This window comes from Acomys russatus, chromosome 28, assembly GCF_903995435.1.
Source record: "Acomys russatus chromosome 28, mAcoRus1.1, whole genome shotgun sequence".
NCBI classification, from domain to species: domain Eukaryota; kingdom Metazoa; phylum Chordata; class Mammalia; order Rodentia; family Muridae; genus Acomys; species Acomys russatus.
In genome coordinates, this window is record NC_067164.1 from 36608299 (window position 1) to 36630850 (window position 22552).

Sequence of the window (22552 nt, forward strand, 5' to 3'; positions counted from 1 at the left end):
CAATTTATTATTTTTAATTTGTTATGTATATAGGTGCTTTCCCCAAATGTGTGTCTGTGTACCACATGAGTGCTTGGTGCCCACAGAGGCCAGAAGAGGACATTAGACCCCCAGATGGTTGTGAGCCTCTATGTAGATACTAGGAATTGGACCCATGTCCTCTAGAAAAGTAGCCAGTGCTCCTAATCCTGAGCCTCCTAACAATTTCTGAGGTTTTTGTTTTTGCTCCCCCCCCCCCTTAAAGATGTAATACGTATACAGTGTTCTGCCTGCATTACACCTGCAGGCCAGAAGAGGGCACCAGATCTCATTATAGATGATTGTGAGCTACCTTGTGGTTGCTGGGAATTGAACTCAAGACCTTTAGAAGAACAGCCAGTACTCTTAACCTCTGAGGCATCTCTCCAGCCCCTATTTTTTTTTTTTTTCTTTTTTGGTTTCCTGAGACAGGGTTTCTCTGTGTAGCTTTGGCTTTCCTGAAGTCACTTTGTAGACCAGGCTGGCCTCGAACTCACAGAGATCCACTTGACTCTGCTTCCTGAGTGTGCACCGCCTGGCCTGGCACAATTTTTGAGTTTTAAGACCAGGTCTAAAGCCGGGCTTGGTGGCACATGCCTTTAATCCCAGCACTCGGGAGGCAGAGGCAGGTGGATCGCTGTGAGTTCGAAGCCAGCCTGGTCTACAAAGAGAGTCCAGGACAGCCAAGGCTACAAAGAGAAACCTTGTCTGGAAACTACACCCCCCCCCCAAAAAAAGGACCAGGTCTTAGTGGTCCAAGCTGACCTGAACTCATAGCCACAACTCACCTTGAACTTGTGATGCTCCTACGTCTACCTCCAAAGGGCTTGGACTACAGGTATGTGTCACCATCCCCATGAAGTTCCACAAATATCGGTTCAGAAGTTGAATTCATGACTAACTGCATAGCCGGCCTCTGCCAGCAGCTTCATCCTGTCACCTTAGGTTCTCTCGGAACCCCAGTTGTGTCAATGTTATTAAACCATTTATTTCCTTCCTGGGAAATCCTCTTTCTTGCTCCATATAATGTTGGAGAACAATCTCTAGCCCTTTCTCTTTCCATCTGCCCAGAGGTTCAGTCTCAGTCACCCCGGTCACCTCCACTTCTGAGCCAAGTCTCCAATTCCTCAGGTTACTAAGAGCTATTTTGGGTAGTGGCGGGTGTGTACTCGCCTCCTCCTCTCAGGCTAGATCCTAGCCTAGTCCCTCCTAGAAGGCCCATTGCAGCCAGTGGCCCAGAAAACACCCAAGCCCTGGGATCCCTGGGACCCCAGCTATGTTCAATATCTATCTCCTCCTCCTTCTTCGTCCTCCTCAGGTACAAAATCCTGGTCCCTGATGCTGATTTTCTAGGCTTTGATAATCAACTGAGCAACAAGTAGCAACAACCAAAACCAATACTTGTACGTTCTGTGTGGTACTTCCTCCCCCCTCCCCCTCAAATTTGTAATGCTGTGAATCAAACTCAAGACTTCACTGGGTGTGGTGGTGCACGCCTTTAATCCCAGCACTCAGGAGGCAGGTGGTTCTCTGTGAGTTCAAGGACAGCCTGGTCTACAAAGTGAGTCCCAGGACAGCCGAGGCTATACAGAGAGACACTTTTGAAAAAAAAAAAAAGAAAGAAAGAAAAAACAAAAACAAAACAAGAAAAGAGATCTGTTTTATTTTTATTATTATTTTTAGTTGGTTGTTTGGTTTTGTTTCCAGACAAGGTTTCTCTATGTAACCCTGTCTGTCCTGGAACTCACTTTGTAGACCAGGCTGGCCTTGAAATCACAACAATCTTACTGCCTCTGCTTCTTGAGTGCTGAGAAGGTGCCATCACCATGCTCTCTGTTTTATTTCATTTGTGCATATTTGTGTGTTTGAAGGGAGGTGGGGAGGGGCATGCATCACATGAGTGCCTGTGCCTGAGGCAGTCAGAAGAGGGCATCAGACAGATTACTTGGAATTACAGGCAGTTGCTAACCACCCAACGTGGGTACTTGGAACCAACTCTGGTGTTCACCAGAGCAGCAAATGCTCTTACCTGATAAGCTGTCTTTCCAGCTCCCTCAGCCCTCTTTTGATTTTTTAAAAAAGATTTATTGATTTATTATGTATACAGTGTTCTGTTTGCACAGACACATGCATGCCAAAAGAGGACACCAGATCTCATTATAGATAGTTGTGAGCCACCATTGTGGTTGCTGGGAGTTGAACTCAGGACCTCTGGAAGAGCAGACAGTGCTGTTAACCGCTGAGATATCTCCACAGCCCCCCTCTTTTTATTTTTATTTAGTTTAGTTTTGTTTTGTTTTGGGGTTTTTATTTATTTATTTATTCAGAGACAGAGTTTCTCTGTGTAGCCCTGGCTGTCCTGGAACTCTCTGTAATCCAGGCTGGCCTCAAACTCATGGAGATCTACCTGCCTCTTCCTCCTAAGTGCTGGGATTGAAGGCACCACCTGGCCCTCTTTTGATTTTTAATTCGAAATGGGGCTTTATTAAGTTGCCCAGGCTGACCTTGAACTCAGTCAAAAGCTCAGACAGGATTTAAACCTGACATCCACCTGCCTCAGCCTCCTGAGTGGTTAGGATTACATCCCCACAACCTGTCTCCTGTGGCACAGAGGGTTGACCCTGCACCTCCATGCATGCTACAGAAGTAGTCTACCAACTGAGTTCCAACCCTAGCCTCTTTTACTTTTAGTTAAAAATAATTTTGAAAGAATTTATTTCTTTTTATTAAAGATTTTATGGGGCTGGAGAAATGGCTCAGTGGTTAAGAGCGCCGCCTGTTCTTCCAGAGGTCCTGAGTTCAATTCCCAGCAACCACATGGTGGCTCACACCATCTATAATGTAATCTGATACCCTCTTCTGCAGATAAAGCACTCATATGCAATAAATAAAATAAATAAATTAAAAAAAAAGATTTTATTTATTTATTATTTATGATGCTTTATTTGCATGTATACTTATATACCAGAAGAGGACATTAGATCACATTACAGATGGTTATAAGCCACCATGTGGTTGCTAGGAATTGAACTCAGGACCTCTAGAAGAGCAGACAGTGCTCTTAACCGCTGAGCCATCTCTCCAGCCCCCTATTTTTATTTCTTGTATATGAATGTTTTTATGCATGTATGCATTTTGTCTTTTCTTTTTTTTTTTTCCAGAGCTGAGGACCGAACCCAGGGCCTTGCGCTTGCTAGGCAAGCGCTCTACCACTCATCTAAATCCCCAACCCCTCATGCATGTAAATGCAGCAAGTGCAAGTAGTACCTGAAGAGCTCAGACAGTTGACAACAGCTACATGAGTGCTGGGAACCAAACCTGGGTCCTCTGTAGAAACAGCCAGCAGCAAGCACTCTTAAATGCTGAGCTATTTCTTCAGCCTCCGTTCCCAAATGATGATGATGATGATGGTGGTGCTGCCGCTGCTGAATATGAGGTGGGGTTGAGACAGAGTGTTGCTAGGTAGCCCAGGCTGAGCTTGAACTCACCACACCAGCCTCAAAAGTGCTGGGAATACAGGGCTATACTGCTACCCTTAGATCTCCGGGGTTTGTCTAGGGGATGGAGCACTGTCACCGGAGAGTATTGCTTACTTATTTATTTACTTATAGACAGAGTGCTATGTAGTGGAAATTTTTGGTGTTTTTAAAAACTCAGTTATGAAGAGGCAGGTGGATTGCTGTGCGTTCGAGGCCAGCCTGATCTACAAATCGAGTCCAGGACAGCCGAGGCTACACAGAGAAATCCTGTCTCAAAAAACAAACAAACAATTAGCTCCTATAGCTCTGTTGCTTTTATTGTTCACGTGACACAACCCTGAGTGGTGGGAAGAGCTCCAGTTTTTTATTATGTATTTATTTTGGTGTTTTGAGACAGGGTTTCTCTGTGTAGCCTTGACTGTCCTGGACTCATTTTGTAGACCAGGCTGGCCTCACAGAGATCCTCCAGCTTCTGCCTCCTGAGTGCTGGGATCATAGGTGTGCGCCACCATGTCCGGCTCTGCCTGTTTCTTTATCTAAAGCACTGGGATTAAAGACGTGTGTTACTATGCCTAGCTCACCTTAGCTTTAAAAATTATATTTATTCAATTAGTGTGTGTGTATGTGTGTATGGGCACGTGTGTATATGTGTGCATGTGTGCAAGTGTGTGCACGTGTGTGTGTGTGTGCGCGCACATGCATGTGTGGAGGGGACAGTGTTCATGCCATCATGCATGTGTGGAAGTCAAAGGAGAACTTGTAGGAATCGGTTTTCTCCTTCCACCATGTGCACCTTGGGAATTGAACTCAGGTCATAAGGCTTGGCAGCAAGCATCTTTACTTGTTGAGTTGTCTTGTTAAGCCTCCTCCTTACTCTTTTTTTTTTTTTTTAAATAATTTCTTTAATTTTATTTTATGTGTGAGGGTGTCAGATCACCTGCAACTGCTGGGAATTGAACCAGGGTCCTTCGGAAGAGCAAGCAGTGCTCTTAACCACTGAGCCATCTCTCCAGCCCCACCTTACTCTTTTTGAAAGGCAGAGTCTCACTAACTTCACTAAACTGGCTAGTGATCTCAGAAGCCTCGCCTATCTCTGCCACCTCCCAGCACTGGGGTTACAGATTTGAACTGCCATGCCTGACTTTTATGTGGGGACTGGGGACATTTCTTTGTTTTTCTGAGTAGCCCTGGATGTCCTGGACTCTATAGAACAGGCTGGTCTCAAACTCACAGAGACCCGCTTGCCTCTGCCTCCCCAGTACTGGGATTAAAGGCCTGCACCACCACCAGCCGGCTCTGGACTCTCTTTGTAGACCAGGCTGGCCTTGAACTCAAGAGACCCAACACCAAGGTCGGCTTACTTTATTATCTCATGTGTATGGATGTTTTACCTACCAAATCCTCTGGAATTGGTGTTACAAATCGCTATGAGTTGCTCTGTGGATTTCGGGGCTTGAATCTGGGCCCTTTGAAAGGATGCTCAGTGCTCCTTAACTAGCAGAACCGTTTCTCCAGCCCCAACAGGGTCTCATTGTCTGATAGAGGAGGGCGCAGCCCACCGTGGGCGGCAGCACCATCCCTAGGCAGGTGGCCCAGGACTTTCCTCAAAGATGGATTGTGCCCTGGAAATGTGAGGTGAAGTAAACCCTTTCCTTCCTTTAGTTGTTTTGGTCAGTGTTTATCATAGCAACAGAAAAGAAACTAGGATTATGTAGCCCAGACGGCTCTCGGACACACAATCCTCCTGCCTCAGCGTCCAGCGGGCAGGACTTTTAGGCACGATTCATGCCTGGCTCTAAATCATCTTTTTATAAGTTGTACCAGTCTATCAGTCTCCACTTTTCTCCATTTCCCTCCGTCCAGTAGTCCCTGGTGGGCGAGGGGGAGCTCCCCAGCTACAGCACTTTCGCTGCTGCCCTAAGCTGGCAGGGGTAGTTACGGAAGCTGGTGCTTGTCCTGTCCTCCGTGGAGGTCTCCAGAAGCGGGAGTCTTCCTTGGGATTTCTCCGCAATTTAGCAATCTCGCTGTTTTCCCTGTACCCAGTGAAGACTCGTTCCGGGGGCCATATGTGAGCCTCAGGTCGTCACACTCGGAGTTTGCCACCATCCCTGGGTGCCTTGGGCATGACAGTGCGGTCCGGTGGCGTCCGCTCTTCCGGAGCGTGGTGGGTTGGGGGTTGAATTCCAGTTTGGTCCTGAGTTTGGGGGTCACGTGGCGGGGAGGAAACAAACCCGGAGTCGTTCGCGCCATGTCCCTGCGGGGGACCCCGGGGGCCGCCGGGCTGCATGGAGGGAGAGAGAGCATCTCGCGCGCCGCCGCCGCGAACCGCTCGCCCGAGGCCGCCGTGGCCGCCGTGGCGCTGGGCAGAGGACCGGAGCGCCCTGAGGCCCGGCCCAGGCTCGCCGCCAGGGAGCGCTGCAGGCTCCCGCTCGCCCGCCCCCCGGTAGGCGGGGCCGCCCTCTCCCCGCAGCCGCCGCCGCCGCCGCCGCAGCCGCCGCCTGGGCCGCCCCGTGTCCCCGGTGGAGCCGCCGCCGCCGCCGCTGCCGCCGCCGCCGCCGCGAGCTCGATGCGGACGGAGCCTGGGCCGGGCCATGGGGATCCTCAGCATCACGGACCAGGTCGGCCCTACCGCCCTTCCCCACTTCCTCCTCCCAGGGCCCGGCGCCGCCGTCGCCACGCGAGCCCGGGGATGTGCGGCCTAGACTGGGCCCGAGCCCGGGGTTCCCGGGGCTCCCGCCGCGCTCCCCGCCGCGGAGCCGGGGTGTCCTTGGGGACCGGGCGAGCCATGGGGGGCGCGGCGGGGATCCGCTGCAGCCGGGACCACCTCCCCCCGCAGGCGAGCTCCTCCAGCGACGCCCCCCTCCAGCCTGAGCGCTCCCCCACCTCCCGGTTCCGCTCTGGCCCGGGCCCGCTCCCTGACGGCCGGTTCTCCCTGCAGCCGCCCCTGGTCCAGGCCATCTTTAGCCGAGATGTGGAGGAAGTGCGTTCCCTCCTCTCGCAGAAGGAGAACATCAATGTACTGGTGAGTTGGGAGCGGGGAGTAGGATGGCGAGCCGGGACCCGGGCCTCCGGTGTTCGGGACCCCTCCTCACTAGTGGGGCGGCTCCGTCCTCCCCCCGGCGTCTCCCCCCCCCTCCCCGCTCCTCCGGATGAAACTGCAGGCTCCCAGAAACGGGAGCCTGCTCCGCATTTGAGGCTGGTCAGGGATGGAGCGCGGACCGCGGGTTCTGGGGATACCCAGAAAGAACGGTGTTCTCTCCTCAACCATCGGGGTCTGCAGCGCCCCCACCCCTCCTGGAAGAAGGAGTAGGCTGCTCGGTCGGTGGCCCTGACTCCACCCTCCCAGGATGCTAGGATTTAAGCCCCTGCAGAACCCTCGAACCGGCATCCGGGATCATTTCTTCCTACAGATGCTTCTCTTTTTTGCTTTTCCAGGACCAAGAGAGGCGAACCCCATTGCATGCTGCTGCCTACGTAGGCGATGTCCCCATCCTCCAGTTGCTACTGATGTCAGGTGAAAGCGGGGAGCTGGAAAGTGCCGCACCTAGGGAGGGTAGAGGCCTCTTCATATCCTTAGAGGGTTGATTGCTGGTGCTTGGTCCAGGAATGTCTGTCTGTCTGTCCGTCCGTTCAGGTGTTTCCCACTCTGATCACTGGTTTCCCACCCTCACCCTCTCAAATCTCAACAAAGTAGGAAATATTGTGTCCACACAGGTGCTAATGTCAACGCTAAGGACACACTGTGGCTGACCCCTCTCCACCGAGCTGCAGCCTCCCGAAACGAGGTACAGACCCCTCACCTCATCTCACCCTCCCAAAAAAAATGAAGGGCCGCAGAAACTCAGTCCTCTATCCTGCAGACGGTTTCTGCCCCATGCAGGGAGGAGACCAGGGATTGGCCCCTCCTTCCTGCCCCTAGAACTGGCTGGTGAGGGGGGGCTGAGTGCTGCCAGCTGATGTGACGTCAGGGAGAGCTTAACACTGGGCTGGCAGACTGCGGGGGCCCTGCTGCCAGGCCTGAGTGAGTCATCCCTCCCTGGGGGCCACCTTAAGGCTGATGATGCCCCTCTGGGCACTGAGATTTCTCTCCTTGTGATGGGGTGCTGGGTAGTGATTCTTGTGTCCGTCCGCGCCCCCCCTCTCCCTAGCAACATTTAAGTTGAGTGTGTAAGGGGCTGACTATGATGCCTTCAACAAGAAAGAAGGAGGAAAAGACCTCTTTTTGGCTCCTACACCACTTCCTTGGCTTCAGCCACTAGGGAGAGCTTGAGGCCAATAGGGATGATATGGGACGTGTTTTTGTTTGTTTGTTTGGGTGTTTTGTTTTGTTTTCTTCGAGACAGGGTTTCTCTGTGTAACCTTGGCTGCCCTGGACTCACTTTGTAGACCAGGCTGGCCTCGAACTCACAGTGATCCACCTGCCTCTGCCTCCCAAGTGCTGGGATTAAAGGCGTGCGCCATCACGCCCAGCTGTGTGGGATATGTTTAAGAGGGGCGTTTCAGGATGGATTTTTAGCCTGTATGTTTGTTTATTAGAGTAATAGATATGATTTTGGTTCCTATGGAAGAGGCTAAGGAGAGAGTGTGTTTGCCATTAACGTAGTGGGAGCATGTGTTTTTCCTGGAAGTAGGGCTTGGGATGTGTGAATTTGCCTAGGGTGGATGTAAGTGTGAGTGAAGATTTTCAGGAGCTGGGTTGGAGACTAGATAGATGCCAAGTGGCTTGAGGAAGAGATCTTTGCTCTCCTCAGCAAAGCAAAGAAGTTTAAGCTCTAAGGTTTGGAGAGACAAGGTGTGTAAAGGAAAAACAGAGACTGCTAGGAGGAAGGGCGGTATATGCCATGCCAACGCCTGCCTTCTGCCCCCTCTTGTCTTCTCTTGTCCCTTGGTCCTCCACAGAAGGTGCTGGGGCTGCTGCTGGCACATTCAGCTGATGTGAATGCCCGGGACAAGCTGTGGCAGACACCACTGCATGTGGCCGCTGCCAACCGGGCCACTAAGTGTGCCGAGGCCCTGGCGCCCCTGTTGAGCAGCCTCAATGTGGCTGACAGGAGCGGACGCAGCGCTCTGCACCACGCGGTCCACAGTGGGCATCTTGAGGTGAGAGCCTTTCCCTCCCTTCCCTCTCACCCGTGATGTGCTTCTGGGCCTGCTCGGGGAGGAGTCGCTCAGACAGTTACACAGATACTGGGGCTTGAGCACCCCACAAATGGTTGCGTTTGATTGCATTAGGTTTTGTGTGGTTTTTTGTTTTGGACTGTTGGTTGGTTTTTCGAGACAGGGTCTCTCTGTGTAGCCCTTGGCTGTCCTGGACTAACTTTGTAGACCAGGCTAGCCTCAAACTCAGTGATCTACCCACCTCTGTGCCCCGCCCTCCATCCCCCCCACTGCTGGGATTAGAGCTGTGCTCCACCAAACTGGGCTCTACAGGTGCTTTTCTTTTTGGGGAGGGGGAGGTTTCGAGACAAGGTTTCTCTGTGTAGCCTTGGCTGTCCTGGACTGGCTTTGTAAACCAGGATGGCCTTGAACTCACAGCGATCCGCCTGCCTCTGCCTCCCGAGTGCTGGGATTTAAGGCGTGCGCCCTGCCATGCCTGGCCCTAGGTACCTTTTTATAAAGAGAAAGTTGATATGGTCCAGCATGTTTCCAGAGACTCAGAAGACTTTGAGAGCCAGCAGAGCTCCTGAGGCAACCCTCGACTTTCCATTACCCAGTGCATCTCCTTGTGCCTGGTCCCACTTTTCCCACTTGTTCTCCTGCGTGTTGTGTTCAGCAGCAGAGGCACTCACTGCAGACACGAAGCAGGATGCCAACCTGCCCTCCCCTTTCAGGAGATCAGGGGCCTCTGCCCTTCCCTGGGTCGAGAGTGTGACCTGTCATTGTGTCTTTTATATCCTCGAACAGACGGTGAACCTGCTCCTAAACAAGGGAGCCAGCCTGAATGTCTGCGATAAAAAGGAGCGGCAGCCACTGCACTGGGCGGCTTTCCTAGGTGAGAGACACTGTAGGAAAAGGAGGAATTTGACTGTTATGATCCCCAGGGCTGGGATAAGGAGTTGTAGCCTTTGGGGGAGGAGTCTGGGGCCTTTAGGGGAGGAGCTTGGCACTTTTGAAGGAGGAGCTTGGGGCCTTTGACGGAGGAGCCTGGGGCATTTCTGGTCACTGTCCACCTTTCTCTGCCTCCCAAGTGTGTGGCTACAAGCATGTACCATCACCACCTGGCCGGTATCTGTTCTTTTTGTTTGTTTTCGTTTTGTTTTGTTTTGTTTTTCAAGACAGGGTTTCTCTGTGTAGCCTTGACTGTCCTGGACTTACTTTGTAGACCAGGCTGGCCTCGAACTCACAGCGATCTGCCTGCCTCTGCCTCCCAAGTGCTGGGATTAAAGGTGTGCGTCACCACCCCCGGCCCTGTCCACCTTTCTTTTTCCTTTCTTCATAGGCCATTTAGAGGTCCTGAAACTGCTAGTGGCACGCGGAGCTGACCTGGGCTGTAAAGACCGGAAGGGATACGGGCTGCTCCACACAGCTGCAGCCAGTGGCCAGATTGAAGTGGTGAAGTACTTGCTCCGGATGGGGGCCGAGGTCAGAGCAGTAAATACTGGGTCTGGGGGCTCAGGATGGAGGCGGGGAGTGCTGGGGCTGTGGGTGTGGCTTCAGGAGGGTGAAAGGGTCTGACTAAGGCTCAGGTTACATAGCTGCTCTAGCACTCTTTGATCAGAACACTGAAGGGGCTGAGGCAGCAGGACTTTTAGGGTCCTGGGTTTAGTTGGCTTCTTCCAACTTTGTTTATACTGATAATCTGTACCCTCACTCCTGGGAATGCAGATCGACGAGCTCAACGCTTTTGGAAACACAGCTTTGCACATCGCTTGCTACCTGGGCCAGGACGCTGTGGCTGTTGAGCTGGTGAATGCAGGAGCCAATGTGAACCAGCCCAATGACAAGGGCTTCACACCCCTGCACGTGGCGGCTGTCTCCACCAATGGCGCACTCTGCTTGGAGCTCCTGGTCAATAATGGCGCTGATGTCAACTACCAGGTACCTCAGGCCTCAGCCCCACTGCGGGGCAGTCGCCCATTGGTCTTCTGGGGTGATTAAGGACTTCAGTGTCCGTACAACATTACTGTCCTTGTTGATGTGTCCTTCAAAGGGGGAACAAGACAGTGCTTAGCATCTAATGACCACCTCCCTGTTCCCACAGAGCAAAGAAGGGAAGAGCCCTCTGCACATGGCTGCCATCCATGGCCGTTTCACACGTTCCCAGATCCTTATTCAGAATGGTATGCAATGGGAGCCTCTGTGCGCTCTCCCTCCAGAGCGCTCATCCCTAGAACCCCTTCCGCTTGCCCCACCTTCCCCTCAGAATAGGCATCTGGAGCTCTGCCTTTCCCAGTCTAAGCCTTCCTCGGGGGATAGTGCACGGGGAAGAATGCTCAGTTCATCCCACGTGCAATAGCACTTGAATGGTCACTAGCTGAGGCCTGCGTGGGTTGTGTGTGTGTCCTTGTCTCAGGTAGTGAGATTGATTGTGCTGACAAATTCGGGAACACGCCACTCCACGTGGCTGCTCGCTACGGACACGAGCTGCTCATCAGCACTCTCATGACCAATGGCGCGGATACCGCCCGGTGAGTCAGGTTCTGGACCACATCAGGTCTGTACATACTGTTCACATCAAAGATGCTCACTGAAGGGAATCTGGCTCCTAGGGTGGTGGTGGGCCACAGGAAAGAGCTCTGTGACCAGTCCCTCCTCAAGGGCTGAGTCCATGACCCTCTTCCCAGGCGCGGCATCCATGACATGTTTCCCCTGCACTTAGCTGTTCTCTTTGGATTCTCTGACTGTTGCCGGAAGCTTCTCTCCTCAGGTATGTGCTAGCTGGTGGGTGATGGGGAGGTGGCTCAGGGCTCCTGGATACAATCTGCCTGGTGTGCTCCTCCAGGTCAGCTGTATAGCATCGTGTCTTCACTCAGCAATGAGCATGTGCTTTCCGCTGGGTTTGACATCAACACACCTGACAGCCTTGGCCGCACCTGCCTTCATGCTGCTGCTTCTGGAGGGTGCGTTCCTGGGCCTGGTGATCTGGGCGAGGGTGTGGGTGCCCACTGTCTGCCATCACAGTAGAGACCGTTCAGTCCTGACCTCTCAGTACCTCCCTGGGTTGGGGGCTGTGCTTCAAGGCTCTCACACTTCCCGTGGTCTTCCTGTTAGGAATGTGGAATGTCTTAATTTGCTGTTGAGCAGTGGAGCTGACCTGAGAAGGAGAGACAAATTTGGAAGGTGGGTTAATATGCTGGGGTGGGGTGGCGGGGGGAGGGAGGTGAAGCCGGGCGTGGTGTTGCACGCCTGTGATCCCAGCACTCGGGAGGCAGAGGCCAACCTGGTCTACAAAGAAAGTCCAGGATAGCTGGGGCTATACAGAGAAACCCTATCTCAGGAAAAAAAAAAAAAGCAGCCGGACAGTGGTGGCGCATGCCTTTAGTCCCAGTACTTGGGAAGCAGAGGCAAGCAAATTGCTGTGAGTTCAAGGCCAGCCTGATCTACAAAGCTAGTCCAGGACAGCCAAGGCTACACAGAGAGATCCTGTCTTGAGAAACCAAGGAGAGAGAAAAAAAAAAAAAAAAAAAAAAAAAAAAGCAAGGATGCCGTGTGCACCTTTTACTGCACATCAGGTGTTGTCCCTGAGTTTCTCACCTGTCCCTAATATGCTTTCCAGGACCCCACTGCACTATGCAGCTGCTAATGGTAGCTACCAGTGCGCAGTGACACTGGTGACCGCTGGGGCGGGCGTCAATGAGGCTGACTGTAAAGGCTGTTCTCCCCTGCACTACGCTGCTGCCTCCGATACCTACCGGAGGTGAGGCTCACATCTGTTTCTTCTCAACCCCTCACACCTCCCTGAGCTGCCCTGACCTCTTTTCCTCTGTTATACCAGAGCGGAATCCCATACTGCCTCCAGCCACGATGCTGACGAGGATGAGCTGCTGAAGGAGTCCCGCAGGAAGGAGGCCTTCTTGTGAGTTAAAGAGGCTGTCGGGGTCACCGTCCCACAGTGCGACCTGTTGGGGTCGCCTCCCCGCGGTGCCACCCCTGGCCCTCCATTCTCCCACCCATTTGAATCTCTGCCAGTGCTGCCTTGTCAGTCATTTAGCCACTGGTGTGAGGAGTGTGCAGGGCATTCTGTGTAGAGAGAAAGACAAATAGAGACACAGCTCCTCTCTTTAGGGGAAGGCTTGGAAAGCTGCACACACAGGACGCTTTAGCTAAGCAGCTACACTTCATGTCCCAAGTGTTGCTCTAGCTGCTGGGGTGCTGGGGACTGAGCCACCTCCTGGCTGGTACTGAGAATGAAAGAGGAATTGACCCGGGTGCCATGGAGCTCAACTTATTCTAGCGCTGGGGAGGCTACACAGTGAGGCACAAGTCAGCCAGGGTTATCCAGCCAGACCCTGTCTCTCAGAAGGAAACAGAACAGATGAATTACCTCAGAGCTTTGGCAGGAGAGTGCAATGTTCAAACAGTTCCCAACATCAAAACATGACATTGGCCTAGATCACCACTGACATAAATGAATGGGTGAAATTTATTTCAGTAAACTTCATTTTTAAAAATCTGAAACACCAGCTGGGTGGGGTTGGCAGCACACATCTGTGAGTCTGGCCTTTAGGAGGCGAGTTTAAAGGATTAAGGAGAGATCAGGATCCAAGGACAGGCTTCTGCCATAGAATTGGAGGCCAGCCTGAGCTACGTGAGACCCTTTCAAAAGAAAATAATAAAATAAGTAGCTGGGTGTGCTGACTTAGCCTGTCGTCTCTAGCACCCGAGAGTCTGAAGCAGGAGAGGTGGGCAGATTCTGTCTCAGCTGTCAGAAAGCCCACCTGAAAATCATAGAGCCCACCACCAGCTGAGTTAGGAAGCTGCCTGGACTACATAGCAACGTCAAAATGAATTACAATGAATTGTTTTCTTTCTAAAAAACCAGCCACATGGCCTTCCAGATAGCTCCAAGGGCATGGACGCTCACTCCAAAGCCTGGTGATCTGAGTTCCAGACCCCTGGGGCCCATGTGGTGGAAGGAGAGACCCGACTGCTGAAAAAAGACACACAAACACACACACACACACACACACACACACACACACACACACACACCCTATACATACATACACACCACACGAACAAGTAGGTACAAGAACCTTCACACTCACTGATGTAAGAGGTTGGTAGTGGGGCGGACTGAGTGTGAGACGTAGGGAAGTAGTCTCAACCCTGATTTGTGTGTGTGATTAAATTTATTTTTTGCTGGTTGTGGTGGTGCACGCCTGTAATCCCAGCACTCAGGGAGGCAGAGGCAGGTGGATCGCTGTGAGTTCGAGGCCAGCCTGGTCTACAGAGCGAGTCTAGGGCAGCCAAGGCTACACAGAGAGACCTTGCCTCCTGGGCGTGGTGGCTCATGCTTTTAATCCCAGCACTCAGGGTGCAGAGCCAGGAGCCAGATGGATCTCTGAGTTTGAGCCCTGAGTGCCAGGGCTACCCAGAGAGACCTCGAAAGAAAAGAAAAGAAAAGAATGAAAGACAGAAAACGCACTGACGAGGCTCAGCTCTCTGACTATGGAAAGGATCTTTGTCCCGTCTGCTTCAGCTTTCTCAACTCTAGCTCTGAGAGTAACTATAGTAGTTAATGGGTCATGGAGATGCTCACCACACAGCGTTGGATACGTAGGAAGTGCTAGGTGCCGGCACTGTCAGAGCGGTGACTGAGGGCTACACATAGAAATGCAGAGAAGAGAGCAGACAGGTATGGATGGTCAGGAGGCCCCAGAGAGGAGAGCCGCACGGTCTGAGTATGGCTTCCCCAGCCATCTGGGGAGAAGCAGACAGGCCTGCTAGGTGAGGCTTGGTGTGGTTGGAGGCAGGAGGAGCATATGCACGCACCAGCAAGGTGGGGAGCCAAGCATATGTCCGTATTCTCTGGAACATGGAGAATAAAGACAGTGTTGGAGCTGGTGGCTCAGCTGTAGCCAGAGCTAGGGCTAAAGAACGGCTGGGCAGGACGGTGGCCCACGGGGCTCCCTTGCCCCTGGTCTCTGCTCCTCCTTGCTTGGCTCACCCTGCCTCACAGTCTGTCTGCCTCCACAGCTGTCTGGAGTTCTTACTGGATAATGGTGCAGACCCCTCCCTGCGGGACAAGCAGGGCTACACAGCTGTGCACTATGCAGCCGCCTACGGCAACAGACAGAACCTCGAACTGGTATGTTTGGGGACCTGGCCCAGGAGAACCGGCAGGAACAGGGTCTAGTCTGCCTTCAGCTTTGTGATCACAAAGTCCGCTACAGTTGAATTGGGAGTTTAAGGGATTGTGAATATGGCAGGGGCCACATCTTGGAAGTCCCAAAACCTCAGCATGTACTTTCTTGTTCCTTGCAGCTCTTAGAAATGTCCTTCAACTGCCTGGAGGATGTGGAGAGCACAGTTCCAGTCAGCCCTTTGCACTTAGCTGTGAGTTCCGCAGCGTTTCCTGTTGCCTTCTTGTTGTGACCTGGCCCTCCACAGGCATGCTAGCCCTGTGACCCTGTCCTTGCCACCTTCAGTCTTCTAAAAGAAGAGCTTACATTTGTGTGTACACATGGTGTGTGTGTGTGTGTGTGTGTGTGTGTGTGTGTGTAGATCTGAGGGTGGTCTCATGGACTGGATCCCTGTCCACCTTTATGTGGCTTCCAGGGACGGAGCTCAGATGGTCACTTCAACCACTGAGCCACTTTGCCAGCCCTGTTTCTGCGTTCTCCTGGGATGTGGCAACAGGTTGTCTGGAAAGAGCCCAAGGAACTTGTGGGTCCTGGAGCTTCCCCTCAGGTCCCCACAGCAGGGTAGGCAGAGGGATGCCCTTAGCTGTGTGTGCCTATTGGTTGCCCGCAGGCCTACAATGGTCACTGTGAAGCCCTGAAGACACTGGCTGAGACGCTGGTGAATCTGGATGTAAGGGACCACAAGGGCCGGACCGCGCTCTTCCTGGCCACTGAGCGAGGCTCCACAGAGTGTGTGGAGGTGCTTACGGCCCACGGCGCCTCTGCCCTCATCAAGGAGCGGAAGCGCAAGTGGACACCCTTACATGCTGCTGGTAGGTGTCCCCTATGTCCAGATCCCCGTGAACAGCTGGGTCTGGGAGTGGGCTTAGCAAGGACGCAAACATCAAGCCTCCACTCAGCTTCCTACCTAACGCTTTCCCCTTGCCCTAGGCCTTCACAGAACCTGCCCCCTTCCCTCCGGCACTGTCCTGACAAAGGCTCCCTTTTCTTTCAGCTGCCTCTGGCCACACTGATTCCCTGCACTTGCTGATTGACAGTGGGGAGCGTGCTGACATCACAGATGTCATGGACGCCTATGGACAGTGAGTGTGGGCCAGGAATGGACTACATTTTCCCCTCTGCCAGACCCTCGCCCTTTCTCCACTTGGTCCTCAGCACACAGGAGAGAAGTGATGGGCCTCACCCTTTCTCCTGCCTGCTCTGTAGAACCCCGCTGATGCTGGCCATTATGAATGGTCACGTGGACTGTGTGCACCTGCTGCTAGACAAAGGATCCACGGCCGATGCTGCTGACCTCCGGGGCCGCACTGCCCTGCACCGTGGGGTGAGTGGGCTGCTGGGAATAAGACAGGCCTCGGGTTGGGAGTCAGGACCCACCACCAGCAGGGCAGCAAGAATGCCATCCAGTTTCTGGGTTTAACTGGGCCTGCACTTGTTCCCATCCCCTCCTGGTGACCTTATCTTTCTCTCATTTGCTCATGCCATCAGGCAGTACTTTTTACCTGTATATCCTGTTGGTACCTGACCAGGGCTTATTTGTTTTTCTTCCTTCCTTCCTTCCTTTCTTCTTTTATAGGCAGGATCTCACTATGGAGTCCTGCCAGGCCCGAACTCTCTTGTGTAGGCCAAGCTGGCTTCAAGCTCAGAGTTTCCAAGTGCTGGGATTAAAGGTGTGCTGCAGCACCTGCCTGGCAGTTCTCTCTGTTTTGAGGGCCTCACTCTATCACCCCGGCTGGTCCTCCACTCCAGGTCTCAGGCGATCCTCCAGCCTTAGCCTCCTGAGCAGCCAAGACTATAGGTGTGCTTGGTGTTCAGACCCACAGGGTTTCCATTCCTCAGTCTTCTAACCCTCCAGCCGGTGTTTTGTTCTGAGAGTCTCAGGAATGACTGGCTATTCTGTCAGGAACGTAGCTGCTGATCCCTAACAGTAGACTAGTGTAGAGAAAAGGATAGATTCCTTATCTCTAGTTCTAGCTCCTGGGCCAGCCCCCAGCAGCTAGCTACTGGACAAAGAGTGGCCTTTTACCACTTTCACCTCTGCCCCGCAGGCAGTGACTGGCTGTGAGGACTGCCTGGCTGCCCTGCTTGACCACGATGCATTTGTGCTGTGCCGAGACTTTAAAGGCCGCACACCCATTCACCTGGCCTCAGCCTGTGGCCACACTGCAGTGCTGCGGACTCTGCTGCAGGCTGCCCTTTCCACAGACCCCCTGGATGCTGGTGTTGATTACAGCGGATACTCGCCCATGCACTGGGCCTCCTACACTGGTACTGGTGGGGCCTTTGACAGGCACGGAGATGTGTGCCGTAGGAGGGGATCTGGGTGCAGATCTGAGGGCCAGGGACAGGACAGAGCAGATGCAGGGCTTTCTCGCCCTCACCATGCTGTCCCTCCCTGTACCCAGGACATGAAGATTGTCTGGAGCTGTTACTTGAACTCAGCCCATTCTCATACTTGGAGGGAAATCCCTTCACTCCTTTGCACTGTGCAGTGTAAGTGCCTTCTGCATCAGCATGGCAGGGTGTGGTGGCCCGGGCAGAGGGTAGGGAGGCCTCTCACTTCCGGCTTCTGGTGATCCTTCCTCTCCCACCCAGAATTAATAACCAGGACAGCACCACAGAGATGCTGCTGGGAGCTCTGGGTGCCAAGATTGTGAACAGCCGAGACGCCAAAGGACGGTGAGTGACAAGATCTTCTGGCTTTGGTTTCTGCCCATGCAGAGTGTCCCCTGTTTCATTCTCCTCTGGCCCTCCAGGACCCCCCTTCACGCCGCTGCCTTCGCGGACAATGTCTCTGGGCTCCGGATGCTGTTGCAGCATCAAGCTGAAGTGAATGCCACTGACCACACTGGCCGCACTGCGCTTATGACAGCAGCTGAGAACGGACAGACTGCTGCTGTAGGTGTGTAGGGGTCGGCCACGGCAGAGAGCCCCTGGCTGTTAGTGGGGTGGGCCAGCCCTGCCTACAGGGTGTATGGGGGCCTGGGCCTTACAGTGCTGGCAGGAGGGTGCTGAGTGGGATGGTGACTCTGAAGAGGAGCAGTTGAGTCTGTCCTGTCTCCTTCCTAGAATTCCTGCTGTACCGAGGGAAGGCAGACCTGACCGTGCTGGATGAGAACAAGAACACTGCCCTTCACTTGGCTTGTAGCAAGGTACTGCCTCAAGCCGGGCACCTGAGAAGGCGAGGACTTGGGTGCTGGGACCACTGCTGCTGTGGGTGCTCTTGGTTACAGGATAGACTGCAGCAGAAACCGGGGCTAACCAGCCTATCTGATTGGTGAGGTGGCACATGTGTCACCTCTCTCTCCTGTCCACTTTCTGTCCCTCTTCCTCAGGGCCATGAGAAATGTGCCCTCATGATCCTGGCAGAAACCCAAGACCTTGGCCTTATCAATGCCACCAACAGTGCGCTGCAGATGTGAGTGTCTGGGGCAGGAGCTCCTGGGGGGTGGGGGACGCGGGGCAGGGGCGCCTGGGGGGGTGGGGGTGCGAGGCAGGGGCTCCTGGAGGGGTGCGGGGTGCGGGGCAGGGGTGTGGGGGGCGCGGGGCAGGGGCTCCTGGCATCCTACTCAATGTTCCTACTTTACCTTTTCTCCTAAGGCCACTCCACATCGCTGCCCGGAACGGCCTAGCTTCTGTGGTGCAGGCCCTGCTGAGTCGTGGGGCCACAGTGCTGGCTGTGGATGAAGAAGGTGGGTCAGGGGAGGCTGATAGACCTAGGTGGATCTGGCAGGGTCAGGAGCATCTCCCACACCGCAGTCTGCCATCCCGTGTGCTGGGTCCTGTGTTCTATCCTGTACCTTGCACTCAAAATTTCCCATGGGCCTTTCTTGGTTCCACTGCACAGCCTAGAGAGCTCAGGGCCTGGGCAGGTAGGTGGGGACCCCGGGCCTCAGTTCTCCCCTTGGCCCCACAGGTCACACCCCAGCCCTGGCCTGCGCCCCCAACAAAGATGTGGCCGATTGTCTGGCCTTGATCCTCTCCACCATGAAGCCTTTCCCACCCAAGGACGCCGTCAGCCCCTTCAGCTTCAGCCTGCTCAAGAACTGCGGCATCGCAGCCGCCAAGACGGTGGGTGGCTGTGGCGCTCTGCCTCACGGGGCCTCCTGTCCCTACAGCCAGGAGCGGCATGGCGCCATTGGGCTAGATGGCTGCTACTCCGAGTAGCCCCCTCCAGTGTCCCTCTCCCTGCCGGCGGCTTGATATCTTATTCTATTTATTTAGAAAAAACGTCTAAACATTTAGGGCACTTTAAAGGAGAACACGACTGGGTGGTGGGGCAGAGCAGGGAGGAGGCACTGGGGAGCAGCTGCTCACCCCTTGCCACACCGTCCTGGCCTGGCAGAGGTCTGGGACCCACAGGGAGCACCCCAGGCTCTTGGTAGCCCCAGGGCAACCCCTTCTGCCAAGTGTCCCAAAATGATTGCTAAATGCCTGGCTCCCCCCTCTTTGACTCCATCTCTCAGTTTCCCCTGATTGCTGCCAGCTCCCCCCAACTCTTCCTTCTGACTTTCCTCTCTGTGTCCCCCCTCCCATACCTCTGCTGCCAGGCAGGCCCCCTCCTCTTCTTCCATACCCATCACTGCCTCCCTGCTTGGCCCCTCCATCCCTGCAGCAGTGAGAAGCCTTAATTTCTGGTACTGTGTGAGCACTCTGGGGGTGTTCCCCCTCCCTTCAGGGGCAGCTAGAGGATGAGGGGGAGGGTATTTAGCACTGGGGCCTAGAGCTCCCCCCATATCCTATCACCCCTAAAATTCAAATGCAAACACTTGAAGCAGCAACTACTGAACCTGGCCCGGATCCTGCGCTCTCCCGGCTCCTCATGTGCAAACCAAGGGCTGCTTCTGCCCCCACAGTCTGCTCCTGTCCCCGCTTCTGACCTGGCCCCCTAACCACGCACTTTAACCTTGCTTATTTCTTTTCATTTCTTTTGGGGAGAGAGCCTGTGGCCATCCCTCTGTTGTTCTCTTCTCCCTGAACTTTGAGCCTTGTCATGAACTTCTAAGTAAGCATTTTATTCTTTAGGGGAGAAATAAGTCAATATCCTGCCCATTTCAAAACTACAGCCCTCGTTTGTCCTTTGTTTCAGGCATGTGTTTGCATGTGAGTGGAGGTAGGGACCATGTTCTTCCTCCTGTGTCCCCCAATCCCAGACTTCCTCCATGCCCTGTCCCCCCAGTCTGTCTCCACCTTCTGTCGTGTTTGAGAGTCCCCACTGCCCCAGTCACTCCTGATATGAAGCCAAAGATGGTGGGAAAGGCAGGGGCAGTGTGGGGATCTCCCGCTAGGGAAGCAGGCCTCCTCCAGTGGGAGGGCGAGCACTTGCTGCTCAAGGCAGCAGCAGATGGACACTGAGGCTCACTCAGCTCGGTCCCTGCCTTCCCAGCACGGGAGAGATGGGTTGAGGAGACAAAGCTGCACTGATAAGGCTCCTGGAATGTACCTGAGAAGCCGAGCTGGGCGGAACGAGGAGGGCAGTGTTCTCCTTAAATGTAGCACCTGGCCCTGGTCCCGGCAGACGCCCTCCATCCAGCTCCTCGGTGACCCAGGCCCGGATCCCAGTGTCCCTTCCTCATGCGCAATACCTCAGCCAGGGGCCAAGACACAGAACTTGAATAGAGGCCCTGCCCTCCACCCCACAGTGCATCCTTGCCCAGTTTGGCTGCCCCCTGAGAACCGAGGACTGGATGGGCTTCGTTTACACAGTACAGGGGTCTCTTGGGGACCCCCTCACCCCTTCCCTACCCAAGCTTGCTTTACTCACATTCTTACCCATGTTCAGTTGTGTCCCTTGAATGTCTTGCCACCCTTGCCAGGGGTGAGCTGAGGGGAGAGGGGCCACCCCAGGGAGCCCTTCCTCCCGGCAGGGACCCTGCACCATACCTCATGCTAGTTCCCTGAAGCCTGGGGTGTTTGTCTGGACCGTTCCCTGTCATGGTCCCTGTCTCTCTGTCTTGATGCCCCCACCCTTCAGATCCTAAACCATTTCAAGGCTTCCAGATGACCGTTCTTGTGAGAAGGACTGTGCAGCTTTTAATTTTTACTTTTGTTTCAAAGCCAAAGGGCCTTGCAATGCCCCTCTTGCCCACCCCTTTCATCCCCTTCTTCCCTATACGACAATCAATGTGACCTCTCTTAAGGGCTGCCGCCCCCACCCCACCCCCACCCTGCTGGTTCTGCAAAGCTTGCCCCCTAACTTCAATTCTCTCTCCTAAAATCTTCCCATTTCACTTCCTCCCTCTCATCTTGGTGCTGGGAATTAGGTGGTGGGGGGCATGGGGGCAGGGAGATGGTCCCTGGGGTGACTGGGGTGTCAGTCGTGTTCTCCTTTATCAATGCTTGGCGATGACAGAGGAATCTGGGTATTTGTCAGGAGCCCCGTTGTTTTGTTTTGCTAGATGAGATTTCTGGTGGCTGTCTGTTCCCTGCTGTCCTGGGCACACTGTCAGCGTGCTGGGAGCATGGCAGGGGGTCCTCTGTCGCTCCTCATGTGGCTGTGAGGAGGTCTGGAGGGCAAGCAGCCTCCTCTCCTTATGCCAAAGGAACCCCCCCCCCCCCCCCCCCCCCCCCCCACCGCACCCTGGGCTCTCAGCCCCTGGTGTGTTTTGAAGCATCTTGACCATTCTCATGGCCGCTGCATATTTATTTTAATGTTACTTTTTTTTTTTTTTAAAACCTCTTTGACTTAAACGGGTGTGGAGAAGTAAAACAGGCAGAATGCCCCCCAATCTTAAGGGCATTGGGTGGGGAGGGAACATCTCCTTCTCCCTCCCTTAGCTCCCCCTCCCCTCTCCCCACCGCAGCTCTAAAGCACTTGCCTCAAGTTATAAGCACTTTGTGGAAAGGCCTATTTCAAGTGAGGACCCGGGAGCAGCCCGAGGTCCCAGCAAAGGACACAGAGCGAGGGCTACATAGGAGACAGGGAAACAGACATGTGAATCTGAGGGCGACATGAAAGAGCCAGTTTTTAGTTTCTGATTTTGGGGGGGATGTTTCTGATTGGGTGGTGGCTTTGGTAGGGTTGTGTACTTCAGAAAAACAAATGGCACAAACTGTGGGTCCCACAATGGACCAACAGACCTGGGTCACTGCCACTATCCAACTGAGACTCTGAGACTGATGGGCTACCTCCCCCACCCGTGGCCCCCTGAGCCATAGGACTGCTGAAACCACTGAATGTGCCGCCCAGGGTTGGGGGGGGAAGCAGCCCCTGGGGGAGGGGCCTCTCCTTTTGTTTGGTGCTGTGGGGGGGTGGGAGACAGGAAACTGAGGGACTGCCACCCCACATAGACATGTGTTCCTTGGGGTGGAGGGGCTGAGGAGGGCCGCTTCCCTCCCTCCCTCCCTCCCTCCTTCCCTCTCTAACCCCAGCCGTGGCCCCTAGTCCTTCCTCACCCTACCGTCCTGACTTAAGTCCAGCTCACCTTTGCCTTCAATATGTAACCAAAGGAAAACTCAATACTGTTTCCACCGCTGTCTGCCCACCCGAGCCCCTTCCTCCTCCCTGGACCAGAAGGGGAGAAGAGGCTGGGGTGGGGATGGTGGGACCTGAGTGAATGCTTCTACAACTGTACCCCCAAAATCCTCTCTGTGGTCTTGGAAGGGGTCCCGAGAGGCAGGGTGGGGCCAGGCTGCCGGGCGGGGCGTACGCACTGTGTACCGTATGCACATGAGTGTTTCTTTGTTGAAATGACGCCAGTCACTGCTCCAGCGGAGAGACCCTTCCTCCTTCCCACTCAGCCGTTTCTC

General features: G+C 54.1%; 1 protein-coding gene across 1 annotated transcript; it reads left to right on the top strand.

Annotated features, from left to right (window-relative positions):
- Positions 1-6030: 6030 nt before the first annotated feature.
- On the top strand, positions 6031-20235 carry Ankrd52 (ankyrin repeat domain 52). Its single transcript, XM_051170422.1, has 28 exons — positions 6031-6115; positions 6436-6519; positions 6933-7011; positions 7212-7282; positions 8397-8597; positions 9402-9489; positions 9937-10079; positions 10323-10535; positions 10699-10777; positions 11011-11125; positions 11282-11364; positions 11440-11557; positions 11709-11777; positions 12214-12354; positions 12433-12513; positions 14637-14748; positions 14925-14996; positions 15414-15615; positions 15798-15885; positions 16010-16127; positions 16852-17071; positions 17209-17296; positions 17399-17482; positions 17560-17705; positions 17873-17955; positions 18139-18221; positions 18404-18495; positions 18720-20235. The coding sequence occupies exons 1-28, from the start codon at positions 6089-6091 to the stop codon at positions 18968-18970; spliced, it is 3231 nt and encodes a 1076-aa protein (XP_051026379.1). The 5' UTR covers positions 6031-6088; the 3' UTR covers positions 18971-20235.
- The last annotated feature ends 2317 nt before the right edge of the window (positions 20236-22552 follow it).

Bases quoted from the DNA above. Each gene is read 5' to 3' on its own strand.
- Ankrd52 (XM_051170422.1), top strand. From the start codon at position 6,089: ATGGGGATCCTCAGCATCACGGACCAG. The intron at 9,490-9,936 runs GTGAGAGACACT...CTTTCTTCATAG, and splicing joins GCACTGGGCGGCTTTCCTAG to GCCATTTAGAGGTCCTGAAA. The intron at 15,616-15,797 runs GTAGGTGTCCCC...CTTTTCTTTCAG, and splicing joins GACACCCTTACATGCTGCTG to CTGCCTCTGGCCACACTGAT.